At 42.1% G+C, this 17,536-nt stretch overlaps 1 protein-coding gene across 1 annotated transcript; it reads right to left on the bottom strand.

The window, feature by feature from the left end:
- Positions 1-9,405: 9,405 nt before the first annotated feature.
- Positions 9,406-11,886, bottom strand: LOC142933624 (gonadotropin-releasing hormone II receptor-like). The gene is made up of 3 exons (XM_076077780.1): positions 11,326-11,886; positions 10,121-10,325; positions 9,406-9,970 (listed from the first exon to the last, which is right to left on the bottom strand). The coding sequence occupies exons 1-3, from the start codon at positions 11,872-11,874 to the stop codon at positions 9,471-9,473; spliced, it is 1,254 nt and encodes a 417-aa protein (XP_075933895.1). The 5' UTR covers positions 11,875-11,886; the 3' UTR covers positions 9,406-9,470.
- Between the last annotated feature and the right edge of the window lie 5,650 nt (positions 11,887-17,536).

The following is a 17,536-nucleotide window of genomic DNA, read 5'->3' as shown; positions in this document are numbered from 1 at the left end:
CGTGGTTGTTTTTCAGTGAATTTGTAATATTCACATCTTTGATAAATGCTGGAATGTGAAAATATATTTTGATGCTTGAAAGCCATTTGGCAACAAAACACATTTGCCATCACTTTTCAGGTGGTCTTTTTTAAGCAGAACTAAAAAAAAAAAAAGAAATCTTTGAGCTGAAGAACACGGTGCAGACAAACGTTGTGTCTCTGACTGTGACCTTCTGACTGTTGGCTGCCGGTCATGTTGGTGATGAAGTGACTTGGTCATGCTGCTCTTGACCTCACACGACATTTCAATAATGAAAAGCATCATCAAAATGACTTGCATGGGTTATGACAGAGTCTGTATATAGCTTCTGAGCTGTTTAAAAACAGCTAAATGATTTTCTATGAAAGCAGTGGGCTGTAAAACAACTCCCACGAGATCTGTGGCCAAAAGCTTTGTTTTTAAATAGAGTGCACACAAATTATTACAATATCACACACTACACGTTCGCCTAGTATTTTGGTTCAAACCTCAGATCAACACAGAAACAGGGCCCGATGTTAACGTAACATATATTAAAAAAAACAATTTAAAGTCACAATTATTTTTATCTCTTAATCTGCCAATTAATTTCTCAATCAAACCTCAGAGAATACTGAAAACAATCTCAACTTCCCAAAGCCCAAGGTGGCGATTTTAATTGGTTGTTTTGTCCAATCAAAGAAGCTGAAAACACAGAATGTTTGACACATGTTTGAAAAAGAATTGCTGATGCAGCTCGAACAGACCAGGAGCACCGCGACTACCACGCCAGGACCAACTGGGAGAACATCAACCCGCAGATGGCTTACAACTTCCACAAGCAGGCCACCAACAACCTGAACACTTCCTACCACTACTCCTCCATCATGCACTATGGAAGAACAGCCTTCTCCATCCAGTACAGGAAGGACTCCATCGGCCCATCGTCCGGACCGGCCAGAGGCAGGGCATGTCCTGCTGGGACATCATGAGGATCAACACGCTCTACGGCTGCTAAAAACAACGTATCTCATCCAAAGTTTTTCATTTAGACAAACAAATGAGCTCAATGCCAAATTTTACAAATTCACTTTTTTCCATCTGGCTGTCATAATTTAAAAGCTACTATACTTCTGATTTCAATTAGTGTCTATGTTCTTTCAATATTCTGTTTTAAACTTAAATGACTCATTTTCATCTTGTTATTGTATACACACATTAGTAAAAACGTGAAAATCTAGGCTGGGACTCACAGACCCCAAGAAAACAAAACTGGCTGCAGGCACTGTATCTAATGGTGTAAACTACTGTAAAGTAACAGGAACACTAACAGTCTCTCACAGAGACATCTGAAGAGCTGTTGCTTTTTTAGCTCCACAATGAAACAGGTGTTCAGATCCTATAGCCCAGTGGGGGTGTGATGTATGTGGGTGGGTGAAGAGGGGGGGGGGGGCTTCATCTGCTGTTTTAACGGGAGCGACAATAGATAATATCAGCCTTCAAGATGGTGTTTACAGAATGCAGTCTATTGTTTCCATGGTTGAGTTACTGCTGACTTTGGGTTTTCTAATCGTGCACCTTGGATGAACTGTGGGGTTGGAACAGATTTGCTTCACCCTTTACCCCAGTGAGAGGCAGCCATCGCGTGTTCATCCCATCTGTTTTCATCTTCCCCGCGGTATCTCTCACCTCGGCAGCCTGCCTGCCAACTCCCTCTGAAGTGTAGTACAAGTCAGACCAATTAACCATGTGCAACAGCGAAATGCACACAGGGAATAAGGTTTGTTCAGAAACTTCAGAAATACATACAGTACTACTACGGCTGTCATAATAAAATAGACTACGCTGTCCAAAAATATGTCCTATTTTCTCTGATATATTGAAGCAGCAAAGGAAGCAGCGCAGAAGCCTGTGGTTTTTCTATTGCCTTACAAAAGAGAACATGATGTAGGAGAAGAATCTCATTTGCGTCGCCCTTTTATTGTTATTAATGTATCACTAGATCTGGTAAGACACGTGCCTTAAATGTAAATACCGATGCTGACATTTTGCGTATACATTTTATAGACTGTTCTATAGTGCCCTCTGGAGGTCTGTGAAGTTAATTGCAGTACGGATTCAATTAATCTATCCGTCCATTAACTGAACCCGCTCATCATTGATTGAGTGTGGGGCTGGAGCCAATACCATCTGACAAAGGGCGAGAGGCGAGGTACACTCAGGGTACACTGGTCAGGTCACTGCAGTCATTCACAGGGCTGATAGAATCAGAATAGAACCCTCAAGACTTTTAAATTACTATTATCCTCTTTTTATGCATCATTTAATTAATAACATTTCATCATATTTTAGATACTGATCATAGGTTTCATTTGTAAAATCCTAATCTGAAAAGTATAGCTGTCAAGTAAATGAAGTGCAGTCAAAAGTACAATATTTACTCTTGAAATGTAGAGATGTATAAAGTAGCAAAAAATGGAAATACGTTCACGTACCTCAGAATTGCTCTTGAGCAAAGCACTTGAGTAAACTTACTTATAATTATTTTAGTTATCATTCAACTACTGAATACAATTCAATATAAAATGATGTAAATTTAGAATTTAAAGTATTGACAGTATAGAGTGAGCAAATGGTACCTAACAACAAGCCACACTATACACATCTATGAAAATAAACACCTGTCCATTTGTAAAATAAAACAGCCAAATGCATACAGTTTAAAATGCATAGTTAAGAGTTCTCCATGTGTTGGAAACGTCACAGGTGACCATGCTACTCATACATTGGTAATGAGGTTTAGTGTTGTCTGTGGCAGTTAAAGAAGCGGCTTTTGAAAGAGCAGCACATTATCACCACTGCCAATGCGTACAAAAAGGCCGGGACACATTTATTTTAAAATAGCCTCAATGCTACCTAAAAACCTTTTTCACGGTAGACATGTCGACATGTCACAGTGGGAAAAGCACAGGTGCCAATAATACAATTTAGTTGGATTGAATTTAGCTGCTTCAGTTTCCGGGTGCTGGAGTTGTTCCTGCTGGCTCCCTTTCACACCGTCATGGATGACTGGGACTCTTGAATAGAACAAAGCCATGTTCTTTTCCTACTATAACAAGTTAGGATGCCCTCTGTGAAAAAACACTATTGTGTTTAACAATTGGGCTTTTTGACATAAAAGTATCAAAGTCCTTTGTGGGTGTTGTACAATATGTGAACGTTATGCCACTAGATGGCAACAAAGCACCAAATAATTATGTTACTCTATTCTGTAACAATATGTTGTCTCTTTACGCCACCAAACTTCTCTTATCTGCAATGTATTCATTCATGCAAAGGGCCTGCTTTGACATTATTGTCCTTTTATCTCTCCTGTGCCTACTATTACCTCCCACTGCTTCGACAAAACCGCCCGACCTAAATCATCATTAAATCAGTGCTGGTTTGTGTTGAATGGAGGTGGTGTGCCATTTCTGCTAAACCACATGTGGCACAACAAACAATTAAACCCTTATCCTGGTTTAAATTCTTCTGGACCGCCCTGTATGTGATTGTGGATCTTGTAATGGGCCTGCTACATGGAAAAACACGTTCTTAATTTAAGGGTCACTTGAACTGAGACTGTTAATAATTTGAACAATAGTGAATACCTTCAATGTAGAGCAGATAATCTGGCCAGTATTATCTGCATAAGGCCTATGTGTCCTGCCCCATATGTCCGGAACTGTTTGTTCATGAAAATGGCATCAACGAATAAAAATAACTTTACAAATTCAGAGAGTTTAGACTTTCGTATATCCATAAAGGAAACTCTATACTTTTTAACACTGTCAGCAGCAGAATTAAGGGACCTGCTAAAGCCCATGGGAGAAAATAACAAGTGTTGCTATTGCCGTGTCACCTGAGGGTCGTACTGTCACTGGAATAAAGAAGAAATGGTTCAATATGAAAATGGCATAAATAAAACGTCTCGCCACAGCAAGGCGATCAATGACTGCAACGGGAGGGGGTCAAGGGTAAGTCTCCATCATAGAGATGGACCAAAGAATACGAGCAGTTACAGGTGATGTCGCACTGTCAGGCATAGTAATGGAGTTTGTGCCCTGGACATCGATTTACATAAACCTGCATGTGAAGAACCATCGATCTGTCACTGCTAATATCGGGACGCTGTCTAAAGACAGGCTCTCTTCCAGAATAAATGTCCACATAATTATGAAGTGTCATTTATATAGGATTGTCTAATGCAAAATACTCTTCAAAGGCATGAAATATATGATCCATTAGTGGAAGAATTAGGCTTGGATAACAGCAGACTAATTGCACATGACTCCTGAGACAGGTCTGGACCACTAGTACATTGTGTTCTTACCTAAGAGAAAATTCAAAATACAAAACAATTGGGAAATTACTTCTCCTAAATCATTCATACAATCCATAGAACAAATCTACCAGTGGTTCTTGCATGAGACCAATTGTGTTTTACCCCCTTATTGCCTCAAGAAGGTGATTTCTTTTGATATTGTATTTTCTGCAATGAGCTCGTACACGTTTGACTGTTTCTGGTTGGATACAGTGTAGTGCCTTTTCCGGGTGGGTGCTTGCCTGTTTTAAATATTGTGCGGTTGAGATCTGTAATGGATGGTCGACTTCCATATGCATCACTTTGAAGGGTCAACAACGTTGTTACAGCACGTTTCACAACACAAACACTACATAAAATAATAAATGATGAAAAAGTAGTTCACTGTTAGCGCTGCCATGTTGCTGTGACGTCAGATGTCGGGAAACTTTTCGACCTCGGAATTTGGATTTAAGTGACCGTTCAATCGTACTTTTCCTTGTCAGAGGCAGTTCTTTCAGAGTACAATGGATTGCAGCATAAGCATATATCAGCCATTTTGCACTCTTGCAAAAAAAAAAACTGACATTTACTGTGGGTGTAACATTAGCTATGTTAAGACACGGATATCGCACTGAAACATAACGGTCTCTAACTTAGCCGACAGGGGCTAGCATTGGCTAATTCACTCGCTAACAACAACGTATTTTTCAATAATGTTGAAGTGCAGGTTCAAGCAGTCCAAGTTTATGTGCTTTGTATTTTTGAATCAAGAGTTTAAGTGTGAAAGGACATTCATTTCAAACATCATTAGCGGCCTAGATATCGGTTTCTGGTTTGAGTCACTCTGAAACAAGAGCTTATATGTATTTAATGCTAGTCAAATACCAAAATGTCCACTATTTACAGACACTAAACATGTTTTCATGTTTTCTTGACTTCCATCTTCGTCTTAGCTGAAAGCATTCTTGCTGTTAATATTCCTCCTTTAAAGAACTGAACATCGTAACAGTTCAAGGATTCATTTTCAATGGATATCAGTCAACCCTCTTGTGAAATTGTCCCTGAATGAAGCATTGAACCACACTGGTTTATTAAATTGCTCAGGTTAGGGGTGTCAATTAAGTGACTGACGAAACATGAAATCAATATCATGGTGAAGAAATTGTCTGGCAATTCATTTGCGTTCTGTTTTATTTATTTTTCTGCCCAACCAAAACATTTTATCCGATCATTCTGAATCCCCAGATTGAGATTAAGAACCTCAAAATGTTGAATAAATCACTACAAGTAAACCATGCACTTCCACTCCAGCTCTTCAACACATTAATTGTTTAAAGGGAAAGTTATTTTATTATTTTAGTGTCCAAAATGGAGACTTGCACTCACTAACTACATCCAGAACTGTGGGAAAGAGTTGTGTGTGTGTGTGTGTGTGTGTGTGTGTGTGTGTGTGTGTGTGTGTGTGTGTGCACCACATTATAGGAGGCAGCCTTTTTTTAAATATTATATTTTGTGCAAGTATGCAGAAAAACATAGATAACACAGCTTCAGCTATGCAGTGCTAAACAACATCCCTTCCAATGCCTGACTGACTGACTGAGCAAAAGTAGAATTACCTCAACCATTTCGCATAATTTGTGTTATTTTGAGTCTCAGAATAAATCACTTTATGATGGATGTTTTACTGAAGCACATTTAGCCCCTCAGCTGTTTTCCTAAAACGGTGTTCTTTTTAAAAATAAAATTAACCCTCTAATAGAGCTACGAATAGAATTGACTAATCATCTTCATGCGTCAGCGCACTGAATGTTGCTTGTACAAGTTTGGTCTATCAGGGATGAGTCTAAAACCCAGAGAAGTAGATCAGCGTTCAAATTTCTTTCAGCAGTTTACACGAGAGCATGCAGTTGCAAAGCCTCTTGATGCAGTTACGCTGCCTACCAAGGTTCATTTAACAAGCCCAAGCCCCAATTCACCATGAGTCATGAACACATCCATGACCAAGTTTAGACATAGATGGAAATCATCAGCTCACATGTGCTCTTGAATCCTTATCAGTATCCTCCAACAGAGCCAAAGTAACAGTGGTGTTGTCATGAACAGCCATTACCCTCTGCTCCTATATATTACGAGACTAGGAGGATAAGGCTGCATGTTTTTCTGGATAGGATCCATCTGCAGATGAAACCACACTGCAAGAAAGCAGCATTGCAACTATGGTGGTCTGGCGGGGAGTTAATGAAATTGAGCACAATGAACTGAGAGGAGGATGAGGGAAGTGGGAAGAGATGTGTAGATGGGACAGTCGGGTGATGGGGAAAAGAGGGAGAGACTGAGGGAAGGATGGAAAACGGCAATAATGACGGGGGCCTGGGGAATAGGGGATGTGGCTGAAGAGGAGGGATTGAGGGACTGAGACGTGGAGATGTAAATCTTTAAAAGGGGGATCACTAATATCACTTTTTTTTTTTTTTTTTTTTTTTTTTAATGGGAAAAAGAAGCAGCGGGGCGTTGTGGTTTTTTTGCAAATATATAATAACTAATAGACTGTTTTTAGGGCAACAGTGGAGGTCGATGTGAGGAGAGGTTTTCAAACTGTGAGAGCCATCTCTTCTGCTTTACTCAACAACATAACACGGAGCATGCCACTGTAAAACAGTCGTCAGAGTTTTCTCCGAGGCGGAGTCCACTGCCATGCTGTCCACGCTGACAGACTTTGAAAACCCCTGGTATAGAAATGATAAGCTGTACAAGGCTTTGTGTTCACACACACGACACTTGTTAGGATCTTTTCATGGAAAAGAAGTTGTTGACAAAGAAAAATAGAAAATCACCACACATCCTTTAACAACTGATTATCACGACCAAGGAGAAATGATGAGGAAATGTAACTTAGAATATAACTGTAATCTGACTTGATTTAATCAAAATGAATTAGAGCTCAATGTGCAGCCCAGTTCCTGATAGTGTTGACATATGTCAAAAGGTCAATATAGATTCCACCTTGTCATGACCAAATCCAGTTACCAACGATTGTAGCTCGTCTGGAAAATGAGGACTCTGCTGAGATGTACCCTTCACGAATTTTTGCTATCTCTGCACTTTATCTGCACCAGTCTTTGACAGAGAAAAAAATGCATTAGTCTGCTATGGGTAAAGTAGTTTAACTGCAGATAGAGAACCAAGTCTTCAACGGGGGTAAAAAAAAAAAAGAGAAGAAATGCATTGTGACATACTGAACAGTCAGTGTTTGAATGATTTCAACAACGCCTGGAAATCATTCATTGGAATCATCATTCATTGGAATCATTGGAAATCAGCTATAGGCATCACTTTACTGTGTTGCACATCCTGGTGCTCCTATTGTAGTTTCTGTACAATAAGAGCAACGTGTCTGTCAGTGACAGACGAGATTAAATCTCGTCTGTCACTGACAGTCTAATTGTTATAAAATATGTACTCCACTGGCCATGGAATTCACGTAGGCCAGATAATGCATGCAGGCTAATAATATCTCAGTCAGAAACATCATCGGACCCCGAGAGTGAGCGGTGGTGATTTCACCAGAGGCTGAAAGATCTGGAGCAGAGCACTCGGCTGATCCAGCGCTATATGAAACAGCACGATTTTCAAATTGGAATTCTGGAAAGGTAAAGCACTATTCACACGGAGCCACTGGTCTGTGACTCTGGACCGTACTCGAGTAGCTGTGTACACTCCACATACCCTGCACACCCGCGAGGGTTTCATGTCGGGACACTGGATTGGCGGCTGCAATGAGGCAAAGCATGTACACGTCTCCTGCCTTTAGCAGCTGCCTCGTAGCGAGCTACAGGTGCGCGCATCTGTCCTGCGAGCCCGGCACGACTGGGATGCACGTCGAGAGGAGGCCCCGTGTGCGTCGATTGCGCTCCAGACACCAGAGGAGACGTAATAAGAGTGGACAGGCCAGGGAAGGATCAGTGAGCAATGAATTAGTTGGCATTCTCCATGATGTAGGCCGAGTCCAAAACAATGTAAGCGATAACAGTCATCAAACACACTCTATTTATAAGTCTGGGCTGAAAATGGGATGAGACTGAAAACAGCTTTTTCAGTCTGAGTGATATGGATACAAGAGACAAACCGGATTAGAAGCGTTGTCACGAGCGACCACAGCGGGGTGCTTGTTTTTACTTTCTCCCTCGCGTCATGTTGCTCGTCAGAACAGAGTACAAGCCCAGATGTGCTGACTGCCCCGGTAACAGGGACACAGCTCCGGGGTCTCCAGAGGACTCGGACTGGTTACGAGATGACAAACATCAGCGATAAAATGTTCCGGTCCCCTGAGAGACTCCGCTCCATCCTGTTCACAGCAGTGTCACAACAGCAAAATCCACTATACTGCACTGCAGATGACGGGTTTAAGATACATCATCCCATATATTGGTTTATTCTGCTGATTTATGATGGATTATTAGAAATACTGAATGGAAATAAATAGTTTGACATTTTTGAAAAATTTGCTTTTCTTGATGAAAGTTAGATGTCCCTGCATGAAAAACACTGGAGCTGCTTCAGCTTCCAAGGTCCTTGTGCTGGTTGTGCATGCTGCAAGCTCACTGTCACACTGATTGATACACTTGAATGGGACATGGGCCTCGTTGTGCTTTTCCTTCTATGACATGACGGACAATTGGTTCTGTGTTTTTCCTAAGGGAATAGACTGGATAATGCAGCTGATTAACTTATCTTCTTTTCTGTTGGCTACAAAGGAAAGCTCTCAACCTCCACCATCATCTGAAGCGTCCTCACAGACACTTCGGCAGTGTGTGTGTAGCTCCATGCACGACACGCTGAAGCTTTTTCCACACTGGTAAATGCATATTGTAAACGGCGAGCTCGTCTTAAAATAGAAGCCACACACAAAACATCAAACAACTCTGTTTAGTAGGTTCATAAAGATGTGAGGTAAGCCTTTAAGTAAGATGGACAGCCCCAAAGACAACACACAGAGAGACACATCTGATGGATTTTCTTTAAAGTTTTCAGACTTATTCTACACACGCACGTTAAGTTTGATTGTGAAATACACATGTATATGTACAACCCTGAAATAACAGGTGAACCAGTTCCATTAGCAGTGTCAAGTTCCTGCTTCTACTCTTATTGTGCTCTCAGCACTGAAATGGCACGGTTGTCCTCCTTCCCCTCGACTGGATAGAGACCTGCCATCAGACGAACTGGGCTCAGCCCGTCCACAGTTGCGGTCCTTTTCACCGGTCCTCATCCCTCTCTTAGAGGGCAAAGCAGCGGCAGTGCATTTCATCTCGCGGTCGGACATCACCGCGGTTTTGTGGTAGCAGCTCCTCAGCCCCTTGTGGAAGCGTATGGTGAATAGACCGTAGATGATGGGGTCCAGGCAGGCGTTGAAAAGCCCGAAGATGAACAGGATGTGGGTGAGGGAGTGGGAGACTTTCCCCTCCAGGTCGTCCGGAAAGAACCAGTACCACAAACCCAACAGGTAGTACGGAGTCCAGCAGACTATGAAGCAGATCACTATGCCGATGCTCATTTTCAGAGTTCTCATCCTGGCTTTGGGGATGTTGTTCTTGGAGCAGCGGAGATGTGGCTCGTTGGAGGGCACTGGAGGAAAGAGAGCGGGAGAGAGAGTCCGGTATTAATGGATGGATGGTATGTGAGCAAGCAACAAGGTTACAAAAAAGAATGCATCAAATGTAGGTCTTTTTCTGACCCATCCCAGGGTCAGGGAAAGACTTAGAGCTGTGAACTCACAGGTCCTTGTCATCATCTGTTTGGAGATCTGGATGAAGATCCTGGTGTAGCAGATGATCATCATGATGAGCGGCAGCAGGAAGAGGCAGGAAAAGGTGAACATGTTGTAAGCCGTTTCCTGCCAGTGAGTGACGAAGCTGCCCCTGGTGGTGCACTGAGTAAAGTTTGCTGGATATGTGATGGTCACATTATGGAAAATGAACATCTGAGGAAATAAATATGGAAAAATATAAGGTTAGCATTTTGCTGGCGGCAGCTGTCATGCAGTATTTTCTTTGCTCCGTTTGTTTGGCAGAGGTGGGATGGAAGGATTAAAGCATTATGTTGGTTTGACCAAATAGCCCAGTATAGGAATTACATTCATGTAGGTCAAATGCCAGTCTTTGATGGAAATTAATAATTACATATTTTAATATAATATTGCTTTTTTTCCTCCAACCAAGTCCAAAAGCAAAAGATATTCAGTTGACTAATCTGCATTAAAGCAACAACGTATTTGTGTATTTTGCTTGAAATTTTGTTTTTTTGAAAAGGATGGATTAATTATCAAAATATTTGCAGATTACTTTGCAATCATTTCAGCTGTAATCTAATTGCATCTGTGTTGATATTGCAGGAATTACGAAGCCACTGAAGCCACTGACCATTTCAAAATGTTGCCATTGGCTGTACTCCAGTCTTTTGCAGAATCATTCAACATTCTGTTTGGAGATTGAATTGCACTGTATCGCCAGTTTAACCCCCCCTCATGAACCTGATCAACTATGTTACATGGTAGGCTGCCATATATCTCACTGTTTACAGTAAAGCATTTCAACCATTAGGATTAGGGATTCCCATTCTTGTGTAACTATGAGGGAGTCACTAATCCCCCCCACCGAGGCCATTTGGGCCCCTTGAAACACGCATGTTTGCTTGCATCAAAGCCTCTACGAATTGCCACATTTTATGTAAATGCACAGAGATGTAAAGAGCTTGATGAACCGTGTATAGCGATTTTAATTTCCTCGAGCATGTGTGGATCACCCACACATGCTCGAAACTGAGATAATGCATGCAGATCCTATAATCTGAAGACCTCACTGTGATACTGTTCGGAGTTCAAAACATCTCCGATAACCCAGCACTTCTCTCCGAATCCGTTGCTTCCGTCTTTAACTCAACCGAACGACCTGTCTTGTCCAACCAGTGTCCCCTGGCCTTACCTGAGGGATGGAGAACAAGGCGCTCATAGTCCATGCCACCACCAGCATGACCCGGTTCCTTCTCCGTGCCATGCTGATGGCCAGAGGGTTGAGGATGGCCGACTGTCGGTCCAGACTGATCACCACGGTGACAAAGGCACAGGAGTACATGGCCTGTAGTTTGAGGAACATCAGGAACCTGCAGGCCAGGTCGCCAGCCATCCACTGGACGGTGATGTTCCACACGGCGTCCACGGGCATCACAATGAAGGTGACCAAGAGGTCGGCCGCAGTCAGGTTGATGATCAGCACTCGGACGTGGGATTTGCGCTTGTGGCCGTTGGCCGCCCACAGCACAGCCAGATTGCAGAAAGTGGAAATGCCACACAGGATGAAGGTGACGATCACTCTGACTTTGGCCGCCGTGGAGAAGGTGGGCAGCTGCGGCGCTCCACCGTCCGCTGACGTCCAATTGCAGCCTGGAGGAGGCAGCCAGTCACAGCTGCCGTCGAGGTCGCACCCGGAGCTCTGCTGATACGCCATGACCGCAGGATCGCAGGAGGCGTTCATTTTCTGACCCTCACCAAGGAGTCAGTGTTTTACGCTCAGCTACATGGGAGGCCGGTGCCGGCTGCGGGAGGGAGATAAGGCAAAACACATCTACATGAGCCTTTTGCGTGAAGTTGGCGCAACATATTCATCTGCATGGATTTGTATAAGGAGGCTGAGATAATAGTTCTGTGAGCAATACAGCACATCTCTCTCACTCTCTCCCTCTCTCTCTCTATCTTTGTTGCTCACTGACATGGAAATATGCTACGATTGCCCTTTGTGTATTTAGGGGTCTACAGATTAGTGAATTTACAGCACCACCAACAGCAACACCTAACAACCAAGTTACTCACACTCCAACGACAATATTCACTTATTGGACAAAAGAAAACATGGTTGTTTGGTATTCATGATACAACCATCTTTGATAGTGAAAAGATTGAAATAAACTAAATTTTAATTATGGCTTCTAATTTGCATTTTTTTCCCCCAACAATGCAAAGATGGAAGCAACAGTTAAGTCTCACTGCAATAAATTGAATTAATACTATCTTGAATTAAGTTTGGTGACCTTGATATCAAGGATGCTTAAAAACAGTATACCATCAACAGGGCGCAACAAAGGGTCACATAACAAAATACTGCATGTTACAGTACACTATTTACACAATTCCTCTCTCTCTTTCCTGCAAAGCAATAATGCAAAACAATATCTGTATATTAACATATAAATACAAGAAATAGCCGGAACAGACTCACATCTACGCACGTGTTGTCGTGGAGCGATGCATTTCCCACATCAGATAGTGATAAAAAAACAAAATCCTCTCTCTGGAAGTCCCCGGACCCTCCTTATGATGAGCGCAGCACAGAGTTTCTGAGTAGTCTCCGGTCCTCCCTCTCAGCTTTTACCTTGGCTTCCCCCTTCAGGAGTTTATCAGACGCAGCTCGCTCTCCCTCCTCATGTGCGCGTCCGTCGCTCTGTGTGCGCAGCTGCCAGCGTCCTCCGCATCCCAGGAGCGTCAGTTCGGTGAGCTCTGAGCTGTGAGCTCCGGCTCAGTTTAGTTTCTAATTTTAACCCTGGCTGGAGTCAATTTGATGAGACACCACAGCCCCGAGTAGCGCCACCAAACCTGCTCGTTATAATTGCAGTAATAACGTGCTGTAAGGTCACGCGACGGTACAAAGGGGAGGACAAACTCACAAGAATATGCGCAAAATAAACGAACGCACTGCAAATGTCCATGGCACAGTTTTTTTATGGACCGTGTCAGAGAGATGGTCATTTTTAAAGCCATGTGTTGTGCTGTTGCGTGAGATGGCCTGCATTATATTGACGTGACACAGAAAAACTACAAAGACACCATGTCAGTTGCAAAGAGAGACACAAAAAGACCACAAAAATGACTCACAGCGACTATAAAAGGGAGCCAAATAACAAAGAGACACAAATCGTCTGCAAAGAGACGCAAAACAACCACGGACAAAAAATAGGTACTAGAAAGGTGCACTCAGTAGAGTGCAGATCTCTGCCAGGTGAATTGTCAAATACGAAATGTCAAATACGACATTTCATATGCAGCATGCTGCCAGGGCTCCTATACTACGACACTAACGCGGGAGTGCTATCATCAAGTGAATAATAAATATTTTTCAAGATCATAAATAAAGACACTATAGGTTGGAGAGCAGTAGGTTGTCTTCTATTGTAATTTATAGTAGTAGGTTGTTCAGTTCTCAAGCATGACAACTGATCTACGGACAGGTTTAGATCATAGTGATACACAACTCCAAATACGCAGCAAGAAACTATTATAAAATAGGTAACATGCAGAGAATCTACACTGTCAGATGACACACAGAGCTAACTCTGTGAACATAAACATGCAAAAGAAGGTACACTTTACTCAGGTACTAGTAAATCACGACACACCAGATCAGTTGCATTTTGCTTGAAAACCCTAAAACCCGATGTGCTTTGGCTCAGGTTGACAAAAGGGAATCGGCAAATGTAGAAAACAACATTAAAACCCTAAAACAGCAGCTGACAACCCATGCCGATGGCCGTGTGCTCTGAAATGAGATAAGATTGCAATTACTCTCCAAAACATCGAAATACTGATCACAAACTTACCAAAATAAGATACAAGACTTAACACGCACTTTACAATATGCATTGCAAAATAGAATACAAAAAGACAAGTGATGAAATGCAAAAGGTATATTACAGTACCAAAGCTAGGTTAACCCAGTTAATGTGTCGCTGGGACAATCGTCTCGTCGATGCAGCAGTCTCCCACAGTCTGGACTTTAGTTGAACACATCAAGATTGACAGTTGTTCAAGGATAACCAACTGATGGCCTGATGTATGTACACAAAAAAATGGCTTATGTGACACAAGGTTGTAATTACAGTCTAAAAATATGTGAAATCTGTTTAAAGCACAACAGTTTGAGTTGTTAAGAGTAAGACCAACAGTAACATACCTGTCACACGTCTTAATACCAGCATTAAACGAAGTTAAACTCATCAAGCTGTCTGCCCACATAGCAGCAGCTGAGAGGCGGCGAGGTACAGCAGTGCGTGTACTGATATGGTCCGTTAGCCAAACACACCGGCCGAAACAATAAAAGTGAGCAAACTATATGCACTCAGCTTTGTTATCACTAGCGGCCCTTAACGTCCAGGGACCGGTTAAGAGGTGCGAGTGAGCAGTCAGCAGGCAGTCAATAGCAGTATGAAAACAGGCAATAAAAGGTGTTTTGAGAAAGTGTGAGTCTCTGCAACCACAAGAGGTCTTCGAGCATCAAGCAATAGCTGGGCACCCAAAATAGTATGTAGTTTGCTGCAGCAGAATGCGAGATTAGCCGGGAACAGACAGACAGTGCACATGCACACACACACACACGCATTATCCTCCTGGCAGAGTTAATAAGAAGACCAAACTAATTACAAAGCGACTCATAATCTGCCCATAGTTATGCAGCATGGCATTCAGTTCAAAGTTTGGGAACTGATTTGACCAAAGAGAAACCTTGGTAATGGTCTTAACAACAGGTGGCCACACTGCAAGCCTCTGTAATAGCGACCTACACGTTGTGCCAGGTGTGATTTCACAGGCTAAAAGGAGCTGGCAGGGAAGTCAGCTGATACCCAAAGTGTTGATACTACATCACAGCCACAGGCGCCAGATGTGGGCACACAGTGTTTTATAGAGACTCTAGCTTCAATATTTCACAGTAGTTCCTCTACCGCGCATGTCAATCCATCCACAACCATTTGCTACTTTCTCAATAGAGAATCTGCTACCACTACGACCACTCTCACAGCATCAGAATTAGGATGTAAAAAGTATCATTAAATTAATCTGAGAAATTCAATACGCATGGTCAGACTGTTTCAACAGCAACCATGGGCGACTGCAGCAGCCAGAGTGGATTAAGAAGCAGCTCCACTGATGGGTGTAAGACGCCGCAGCAGCCTTAATGCAGTTTTTACCTGAGAGCAGCGAGGTAACCCATTCACCTTCGCAAAAGTTAAAGGCGGTCCTGATTCAATAAATGCACATGTCAGTTGACAGAGCATTTCATTATCCGTGTTCCTGAAGTGAAGGTCAACCTGAATCAGACGATTTTATCGGAAAATGCTATAGTTCAACCTGCTGGAGCAGAGTCAACCTTCACTAGAAGCTGCATGCTCAGCGTAAAACGCAATAGCTTTAGACTGCAGCGTCATGTTGAAGAGATGACTGGCCAGGATGCGTCAAGGTTTGCGAGGATGACTGCGGGTCCCCTCTGCCGTACTCAGATCTTACCGCTATAATAAGTCTTGGTGCAGTGACCTCTTGACATTTTGATGCCTCTTGTTGCTCATAATGTTGGTGATTGCAAGTAACTGAAGAGTATTCTAGTGTAATGTAGAATACATTTCCCAGTGGCATTAAGCTAATAATGATAATCCATAAAACATGTATGAATAATGAAATAGTCAAACAAATGACAGGTGAAGGTGAATGAATTGAAAATAATTGCCTGACCGCTACAATTACTTTACAAAAGTAGATTACATAGAAATCAAATGGTGTTTGAGGAAGTCATTGTAGCAGAAGAGAAAGATATTCACAGAGCAGAAAAATATATTTTCAGCAGTATCACAAGCTGTACTTATCAAAAGAATACAAATTAGGCATACAATTGAGTTTCTACTTTTTCAGATCGAGTTAAATACATTTAATGCATTCTAATGTAACAGCCCTGCAATAAATCCTGCCGCGTGAAACGCATCATGGTTCCTTTTGGTCACAGAACTTATGGAGTGGCCTGCTGGGGCGGCAGAATCTCGACAGCTGACAGGAACAGGTACAATAATTACACTGTGCAATAAATAAATACTCTGTATATATAATATTTTAATTTTATTTTTAGTTATATTTAGTTATTGTGGATTTTTGTACTTTTTTAGTTGATATTCTTTACTGTTTATTATTTATTTATAATACTTGCTGCTCTTGTTTTTTACCATCTACCTTGTTTGCACTGTCCACTTTGCTGCTGTGATCCTGTAAATTTCCCCACTGCGGGACTAATAAATGATTATCTTATCTTATCTTAACTCTGTTCATTTTAGAGGCTATAGGCCTATTAGTGGTGCTGTTGAATGGTTTACATTATGGCAAAAGGTGTTTCTAGTATCTCCTCTCCCCGCGACCTCGAAACGGATAAGTGTCAACAGATGATGGACGGATGGACGGACTTTAAACGAACACATCGGTTGCTTTTGAACGTGTTGGACGAATAACAACTCCAAGCTCAGAACACCGTAACGCAACTCTTTCTCGTGTGTTCTTCTTTTGCCCGATTGCCTATCATTTTCTATCCAATTAGCAACATTTCGTCTGCCTGCTGCCGATTATGTGAAGAGAGCTGGCAGAGGGAACAATAACTACAATAACACAAGCGACCTTCAGTGACATTCTGAGAAAAATACAGAGGTTGTAAATTCACATGTCTTTTACATTCTCTCCATAGTTACATGTGCCACCCTATTACAGTATGTAAATCAAAATGCATTTGTCCATTTAAACTAATCTAAACGGTGCACTGGCCATCACGAGCATCACATTTGTGACCTTTTAATGACATTGATGGCTCACTCATTTTGGTACAATAGGCTGACCTGAACCAGCCCGCTCTGATGGCTCACATCCTCAATTCTCCACATATAACCTCCTAGCAAAAAAGAAAGCACTTTACCTTTCAATCCAATTACCAGCCGCATGTACTATGGCAGAAAGATAATTGACAGACACGTTTCAACATGATTCACAGTCAAAAGGCTTATCTGCATATGGGGAGATTACTCTGGCATTTTGGTACTTTCCATGGTGTGGCTTTTTACTGCAGGCGACAGCAGGCACAGAGAGTTGTAAGTGCTCGTGGAGAGCTCATGGAGAGTTTTAGATGTCTGGGTATTAATCAACCTGAACATGTGTCAAGTTGAAGTTAATCCATCATGATGATGAATCCATAAAAATAAAAACCGCACGCCCACTGCCACATCCGAGAGGACCACCATCAGGAAAAAATTACTATTCAGACTCATATTGTTTTATTCTCAACCTGGACATCGTTAGCAAATTGTGAAAGTACTCTAAGGCCAGCGGAAAGCAAGCATGTATTA

Source organism: Anarhichas minor, unplaced genomic scaffold, assembly GCF_050575085.1.
Source record: "Anarhichas minor isolate MPS153535 unplaced genomic scaffold, ASM5057508v1 ptg000062l, whole genome shotgun sequence".
In the NCBI taxonomy this organism is placed as follows: domain Eukaryota; kingdom Metazoa; phylum Chordata; class Actinopteri; order Perciformes; family Anarhichadidae; genus Anarhichas; species Anarhichas minor.
This window is presented reverse-complemented; position numbering and strand designations above follow the sequence as displayed.